This window comes from Leguminivora glycinivorella, chromosome 3 (assembly GCF_023078275.1).
Source record: "Leguminivora glycinivorella isolate SPB_JAAS2020 chromosome 3, LegGlyc_1.1, whole genome shotgun sequence".
Taxonomy (NCBI): domain Eukaryota; kingdom Metazoa; phylum Arthropoda; class Insecta; order Lepidoptera; family Tortricidae; genus Leguminivora; species Leguminivora glycinivorella.
Genome location: NC_062973.1, coordinates 25,889,708 through 25,898,681, shown reverse-complemented (window position 1 = coordinate 25,898,681; position 8,974 = coordinate 25,889,708). Strand labels below are relative to the sequence as shown.

The 8,974-nt window shown below is 36.9% G+C and overlaps 1 protein-coding gene across 1 annotated transcript; it reads right to left on the bottom strand.

The window, feature by feature from the left end:
• Positions 1-441: 441 nt before the first annotated feature.
• Positions 442-8,974, bottom strand: LOC125224694 (nuclear envelope integral membrane protein 1a). The gene is made up of 8 exons (XM_048128125.1): positions 8,746-8,974; positions 8,300-8,421; positions 6,681-6,894; positions 6,361-6,527; positions 4,999-5,214; positions 3,159-3,283; positions 2,202-2,363; positions 442-1,429 (listed from the first exon to the last, which is right to left on the bottom strand). The coding sequence occupies exons 1-8, from the start codon at positions 8,819-8,821 to the stop codon at positions 1,264-1,266; spliced, it is 1,248 nt and encodes a 415-aa protein (XP_047984082.1). The 5' UTR covers positions 8,822-8,974; the 3' UTR covers positions 442-1,263.

The following is an 8,974-nucleotide window of genomic DNA, read 5'->3' as shown; positions in this document are numbered from 1 at the left end:
CTTATAATTACTGAAAAGTATTAATTATTTTAACAAATATGTGTTGGTTGTGTTGAGTTATTAAAACAATATTATATGAATAAATATAACTTTATTCATCTGAATGAAACATACAAAATCTTAAAACAAATTAAACAATGTCACACGAGATGTTATTATTATTAATAAAATTATAACTATTAATAATGAGGATCAATTGAAGTGCACTTGACGTATATTTAAGAGAAATTTAATAATTATTCTTATAATTAAATGGTGCTAGCCTAAGACACAATTATTTTACAAATCAACAAGGATTTTATACAATTAAATTATTACTAACTAGTTGTTTGTTTCATTTCATTAAAAAAAATACGTTTCATTGAGTGGCACCTACATCTTGGAACTGTCTTGTATATTTGGTTGTCGCAGTGTTTGGGGTGCGAGGAGCGGGCAATCAAGGACGAAGAGAGCGATAGAGAACGCGAGCTATGATTATGTTATAAGCGTGCGTTGTGACGTTGGCTAGGTATCTTGGTCGTCAAAACAAGCATGAAGCGAAAAATAAAAGTAACTTGTAAAACCAGTACAAGAAGTGAAAACGCTTATTACGAGTATGTGAATACAATCAATGTGTATACAAACATGTCAAATATTACAGATTTAGAAGAAAATGAAAATGCTAACTACAAATATAAGAGAACGCTATGTACAGTTCTACAAATAATGTAATACAAACAAGATCTCAAATGCTGACGTAATAAGTACATGTTATTAAAAATGATGTAGTAAAATGCAAATGAATGTTTTTTTATACTACGTCGGTGGCAAACAAGCACACGGTCCGCCCGATGGAAAGCGGCCACCGCAACCCATGGACGCCTGCAACTCAAGGAGCGTCACATGCGCGTTGCCAACCCATTAGAAACTTGTACACTCCCTTTTGCTGTGTTGTTAGATATTTTACTGTTTATTTATGGAGTACCGCTATAACATACACAGTAATCGTTAAAAATATAAACAAAGAGCCAATGACAAGAATTCACAGTTAGAGAGATATCTGGGTATGGTATGTACTTTTCAACTAGCTTACATCATGCCTAATTAATTATATGTACCTATTACTGCTTGTGAAAAATATGTAGATATAAAGGATGGACAGATTGTCATGACGAAACTAACAAATCAGATTCACAAAAATCCTTAAAATTAGCACGAACAGTTTCAAAGTCAAAGAAAATGCATACTCAACTAAGACTAGACAAATCTAAAATCAGTCTTACTTCACATCTCATCGTCCGTGATATCGTCATCGTCCGATATGTCGAGGGGGGCTATTCTTGTTGAGTTGGCGACGGGTTTCCGCCGGTCCGTAGAGAACGCGTACGACTCGTAGTCGAGAATCTCTTCATCGCTTAGGTGCGAGTCGCCTTCGACGAATGATGCGAACCTGGGAGCGAATAAAAGTTAAATTGATTTGTTTTATTAGGAATTATTAGGAATTGCTTCCATAGGTAAATACATGGTGTTACATTTCGTTTGTTCAGCTATGAAACCCTCTAGGGCACTGCAATATAATTAAATCTAACTTATCTAAATACATAGTGATAGTTATGACTATGGCTTAAGGCTATTTATTAAATATACACTGTTTTAAGGAGAGCTAAACACATACATTTCCTATAAAGTTATATAACTCTACTCAAATAAATATTATAACTGTATATCACTATCAAAAAACTCTTGTAACGAATAAAAGGAATTATCTAATAAGTATTTCGAGATCTGTTTATTAAATAAACTGTTCGTGTCTTCATCTCTGATGTGTTTCGGAAGTTTATCATATACTTTAATACACATTACATGCGGACTGGATGCATGCATTTTTAATTGAGATGATGGCACTGGAAGTCATCAAGTTTACCTGTTATTTTTTTTATGGGATAGGAGGCAAACGAGCAGACAGGTCGCCTGATGGTAAGAGATCGCTGCCGCCCATGGACAGGTGAAACACCAGAAGTTAAAATAAATAAAATGTGAAGTGAAAGTAAATTCATTAAGTTTACCTTTTCGAGTCATTAATCGTCATTAAGTTTGAACCTGATCCTCCACTGCGCACAATCCGGACTAGAGCAGTACTTCCTCAAGTTCTCTAGCACCTGTTTCGTCTACTCTTTTACTTTTTAGTCATTATGTGTACCTTTTCGAGTCATTAAGTTTACCTTTTAGAGTCATTAAGTTTGAGCATGATCCTCCACTGCGCACAATCCGGACTGGAGCAGTATTTTCTCAAGTTCTCTAGCGCTTGTTTCGTCTCTCTCGCTCCCTCCTCGTAGTATTCTTCGCTCGTGAGCAGACGCGGCTTCGGGGGGAACTTGCGCCGCCTGAAATGGACCGTGAGGTGAGAAAAGAGGATCCAACTTCCGTTAATAAGCCTAACCGGCAAAATTAAGGGACATATATTTCTTATTTTTATTAAATATTTATTTGCTTTATTTTAACCTATCAAAAAGTCCAAAAAGAGAACGTATAAAACCTTAAAAGAGTTGAAAATTGCAAGTTTGTTTATTTTGCGTTTCTTAGTGCAATCGAATCAACTCAAATTAGTTAGATTAAGGTACGTAATGTAACTGGTCCATTTATTCCATGTTTTAATATGTTTGCATTATTAAATAGAGTGTCCACCGGTTATATATGGTAGGCGTGTTCACTGGATACATGTAGAACTCAACATCATAGTGTAATAATGGAAAAAATGGATCAGTTACAATATGCTACTTGACCCTTTTTTAAAGTTCATTTTATATTATTTATTACTGTCCAATTAACCGAAAAAAAATACTACCATATTTTATTACGACATGAAAACCACAAAAAACATTTATAAAGTTTACTTTAGCTTAATTAGGCAAAAACATCATTAGCCATGTTAATGTATAGATTGTCTGCGCATGACGTAAATCGAATTGAACTCAAAATTTTCTGAAATTTAAGTTATGAGGCAGGAGTCAAATCAGCTTTCTTTTTAAGAAGTGTCAAAATGAATTAGAACGACTTGTTAATATGGAATTTATATGAAATCGAATTGAGTGACGTCACGTTCAACTCAGTTACTTTATATATTTCTACCTGACTTTAAATATTTTATTTTAACTACAGTCAAGTTCCCAATTACTTACCAATATCCATAAACGGAGTTGAGCACAGACTGAGGGAAGTATTTTATGGTAAGACAGACAGCGACCACGGCCGTGGAAGCTTCTTGATACTCGCTGCTAAAGAACATCATCAGTACGCCAATGCCCTGTAAAATATTTTTGAGTTTCATCAGGTTTGTCAGATTATCTCAAGTTCTGTGACTAATAGCCGAGTCATTTAAGGCGTTGCCATGGTTACAGAGCCAAACAATGCGTTTTCAGTTTTTTCGATACTGCGCGCATGCGCGGAAAGCCGGCGGACGCTGGCTTTGGGGAATAGACTTTTATGTAGGGTTTTAAAGATCTATGCACGACCCTGTAAATGACGAATAACAGTTCGGGAGTAGAAAAAATTACTAGCGGTCATTTTTCAAAAATAGCATTACATCGTTTTCCACAGACTTTCTAACAGCGAATTCGTGCGTTCGAAATTCAAAAATCGATCTCCTGTTTCCATTTTTGCTTCAAATTTGACACCTTGAAGATAAACAAATACTTAGGCGTCAATGGTTTCTCTAAATTATGCCTATGGCTGAATTTAAATGTAAAAGTCGAAAAATTCGTCCTGGGGTTTATTATATACACGGTGCTCGGGAGCATTACGAGAGATTTTAACAGCAAATTCCTGGTCCCATTTTGAGACTAAAATGTCATACATACTTTTCAGAATTTCGCCTAGTTTCAGAGTTATTACCAATTGACAACGTTTCAAAATTTTCAATGTCCCTCAATCGAAAACCATTTCGAGATATACGTGTAGATCACATAAATATTTTTTTTAATTTTTTTTTCCGTATTTTTAGTATAAAAAATCATAAAAATAGTTTAAAGGGGAAGTGACGTAAAATAGCTGATTTAGAGCTGCCAATATAAGAAAAAATCTTCCAGTTGGGATGTCCCTTGAGTTTGACAGTGACACTTATCACAGTTCGTAGTAGTTCGTAGCAAAGATATTAAAAATTTCATGGCTTAGTCTATGATTCGTAGTCATTCACTATGGGTTGACAGTGACACTTGACAGTCAAACATACCGGACTGTTTGAGCTGACTGTTAAAACTTTATTTTTTTTTAAAGATTTTGTCGTTTTCTTAGGTGTATGAAACAACACATGTGACGTCACGAAGCTGCGTCTTGACGTTTGTAACTTACGCTCTTTCTGCTCGAAGTAGTAATAAGAAGGGATTTTCTCATTAAAATAGCAGTTTTTGGACAAATAAAAAAATACGTGTATCTTTTAGTATTAAGTTCTTTCAAACCAAACAATAAAAAGTAGTACTCAAAAATATGAAATGTTGTCAATTGAAAAAATAAAATTCAGTACAAAAGGCTTTTTTAACGGCGGTCGGTGGCAAACAAGCATACGGTCTGCCTGATGGAAAGCGACTATGGACGCCTGCGATTCGACTAGTATGCGGATGAGAGTAAACCCATTTTAACCGACTTCAAAAAAAGGAGGTTTTGAGGAATGTTTTTTTTAAATTTATTTTTTGTATGTATGTTACTCGATATCTCCGAGAATCGTGGACCGAATTTCAAATTTTTTTTTTCAATCGAACGGGTATAACCCCGAGATGGGGGACCATCCTGCGTATGGTTGGGTGGGGCAAACAGGAAATAGCAAGGCGACGAACAGGTCTGGTAACGACTCCAAAAATAATTGATTTGTTTATAATTTAGATGTTTAGATTATTGCAATCCGATAAGAAATCTGAATCCAAAGGTTTATTATTTTTTGCTTTTTAGTTTCTCCGTGTTTTGTAACGCGCTTATTTTGAAGACGTTTTTTTTTATTAAAAAAAAAAAAAGATCGTAAGTAAGTACCTGCAATGTCCACATGACAAGATTCTTGCTCCGTTGATTCCTCGGTGGTCCCACCCTATAGCAAACTAAGAAACTGATGAATCCCACAACCAGTGTATACCAGAACATATACGTCTGGTATGACAGGAGAATGTTTCTGATGTTCTCCCATATCTGCTGGAAGATGTACACGCCGACCGTCCAACCGCCTATGAGGACACCGTAGGTCAAAGTTTTCTGTAAAGAAAGACATCGTTGGGTTTACCTTCATACCGGTTGCTGGTGTGCGGAGGCCAAAGTGTTTTTCGGGGAGGTGGGAAGACGCTTGAGGGAGAGGGGTCTGGATCCTCGCTCTGGGACCTGATGCAAAGGTTATCCATCGCGGTTCAACGCGGTAATGCGGCAAGCGTTATGGGTACTTTTGCATCGGGAAGCTCACGGCGGGCTTGTTAGGTTAGGTTTTTGTATCTGTGTGTGTATTGTTAGGTTAGATCTAGTTTTTGTTTATGCATGTTAATGTAAGATTATTGTAATTATTTATTAATCATGTCACTTGAATGTTATTCTTAAGGGTCTACCACTTCATAATATCTGACTTTTAATCTTTTTACATATTTTTTATATTGCCAGTGTAACGAAAAACATTGTGTGTAACTCGGGGCGTATAAATGTATGAAGATACGTAAGCGTTTTCATGCTAACGAGCGATTTCTCATACATAAAATGCGGCTCGATGCTAAAAACAGGTGACTTCACCCTAAAGTGGAGATGCAAGACAATGTGTACTGCTCGCTCGGCCCTAGAGTGGTCAAAAGCGCCTAAACTTCCGAAGATGGCACATACTAAAAAAAGTAAAACTGCAGTGGAAACTACTTGCATCTATTCTCATTATTCAGCTGTAAAATATTTTACTTTAGCACAGGTCTATTTCTAACACTCCTAATCGTGTTTTACTTCGATTTTCAACAGATTACTTACTCTAGGCAAAAGTCTGCTGATATAATACACCAGCACCATGAAAGAGGCCGACACGCCCATAAGAACCCCGCACAGGTAGAAAAACACCGGGTTCCCGCTGAGCGCACGCGATCCACACTTCACATAGGAACATTAGCAGCACACGGTCCCACGCAATAATGCTATCTCTGTCAGTCTTTACTAATTCCTATGAATAAAGCAATCTCTGTCTCTCTTTAATTGATATAGCACAAGATCCCAGGCAATAGTGCTATCTCTGCCACTCTTAATTACTTTTTAACCCCCGACGCAAAAACGACGGGATGTTATAAGCTGTCTGCTTGTCTGTCTGTCTGTGTGTGTGTCTGCCTTTACTTTAGTAGTAGATTTAGTTTTTACTTTAGTTTTAGACTAAAGGTAACTTACCCTGGGCAGAAGCCTGCTGATATAATACACCAGCACCATGAAAGAGGCCGACACGCCCACAAGAACCCCGCACAGGTAGAAGAACACAGGGTTCCCGCTGAGTGCACGAGATGAGAACACAGTACACGCGCCCAAGAACATTAGAAGCACGCGCCAGATGTCCACCCCTGGAAAAAGATTTATTAAAATTAGGATATAGTGATATAGAAGTAGTGTGACTACTTGAAAAAAGAACAAATCAAAAAATATTCAATAAATTAATTTGATTTGTTCCCTAGTCGTACTGGTAGAGTTCACAACTTCAAAAAAAAAACACTTACTAATAATCTGCAACTCTATGCTGTGCCTATGTTTAGTACTGATGGCCATGCATGTAGTATTGAAGAGGTCTATCGCCACCGTCCGGTATGTCTTCTTATGGAACGGACTGACCACGGACCAGCCGTAGCTGTCTTCCGTGTACTCCTTGTACACATCAACCGGACTGCTGGCGATGTATTGGCTGAATTCATCGTTCTTTATCCTTATGTGGAACTGTAAGGTAAACATTATTATTGTGAGAAATATATAAATAAATATTGGAGACACCTTACACAGATCAAACTAGCCCCAAACTAAGCAAAGCTTGTACTATGGGTGGTAGGTGACAATATAAATACTTATATAGATAGATACATACTTATATTCATAGAAAACATCCATGACTCAGGAACAAATCTGTGCTCATCACACAAATAAATTCCCTGACCGGGATTCGAACCCAGGACTGCGGCTTAGCCTATACTTATATTCATAGAAAACATCCATGACTCAGGAACAAATATCTGTGCTCATCACACAAATAAATGCCTTGACCGGGATTCATACCCAGGACCGCAGCTTAGCAGGCAGGGTCACTACCGAGCCAGACGGGTTGTCGAATGTGTAATTTTTTCTGTTAATTGTTAAAGACAAAATGTTAACAACTGAAGAAAAACGAAAAAGAATTCAGGGATGCCAATGTTTTTAAAGTCAGCCATACTATTTGCATAGCAACATATTCCACACAAATTTAGGGAGGGATTACTCTTCTCTACAGGTACTATCAGCTGTAAAAGTGCATGGCGAATTTATCAAGGAATACATTCATAATTTCACCATGCAATTTGCCGCTCACTGTACATGCACAAATATGGGGCTACTTTCTGGTGTTGCTAGATAAAGAATGTTAAATATAAACAGCCTTGTCAGGAATCTACACAGGGAAACTGGCGATGCTCAAAATAGCAAGGAGTAAAAGCCATGATAGGAAAAAAAAAATTGGCGATGCAAAAAACAATGACTGCACATAGTTACTACTACTATTATAGAGTTACTCATTATTTTCCTCCTTGCGTTATCCCAGCATTCACCGCGGCTTATGGGAGCCTGGGGTCCGCTTTAACAACTAATCCCAAGATTTGGCATAGGCACTACTTTTATAGGGCAGGGCCATAAGTGGACAACAGACCTCATAGACTGGTACCCACGGGGCCACACAAGGAAGAGAGGAAGGCCCAATCTCCGATGGTCTGATGACTTTAAAAAGATAGGCGGAGCTGGCTCAGGAAAGCGAGAGACCATGATACCTGGAAGGCTTTGGAACAGGCCTATGTCCTCAAAAGACAAGACTGAAGTTAAAGTTGTTGATGGAAAAAAATAGTAATATATTATAGTTATAAATAAAAACAAATAGATAATAATCAAAAATAGTATACATGTAGATGAAAGCTTCAGTAAATAAAGGCTATTTTATTTTGTTTTATTTATTTACTACTTTTATGAAAATGACTGCCATCTGACCTTCCAACCCAAAGGGTAACTAGGCCTTATTGGCATTAGTCCAGTTTCCTCATGATGTTTTGACTACTATTATAGAGTTACTATGCTAACAGAAACTACAACATGAAACTGAACTTACCTTAGCTGTTTGCCACAGGGCCAGAATATTTTTGGAAGTGCCCCGGTAACAGTAAATGTCTATATTTTGTTTTGTGGATGAAATATCTCTGTCTATGGTCTGTGAGCCGCTCAACCAATGAACTGTAATAGAAAGTAAAGAATATTCATGAGTTTGTAGCCAATTTCAATAGAACACTAACAATAAGTCTCCATATGTATCAAAGGATTTTCAGATGCAAAACTTCAACCTGGCATAGGCCATTTCTTAAAGATTTATTTTCTATAAAATTACAACGCGTTTACACACAGCATCAGCTGCGTGCTTCAAACACTTTGAAGTTGCAAAATGTTAGACAATATTGAATTTCTTTACTTTATGAAAAACATAACCTCTAAATCTGACCTAGTATTTACGTGAGCAACTCAGTCTTTATTTTAGTGAAGAATTACAAAATAATACCATACCATCATACGGCAAGGAGTGAGCTTGAGAAAATACCACAAACAATAACAAAACTATCAAGCGTTGTGATGCCTCCATGTTAAAATAACCACTAATACACGCGCATAATCGATTTTCAGTAAGTTTCAATAGTATGTTCTAGCACTTTTTATTTAGTTTTTATAAAAAATCGCTTCAGAAACTTTATAATTATTTAGTTTTAGCTTCGTTACGTTAGGAGCTTGGTCCGCG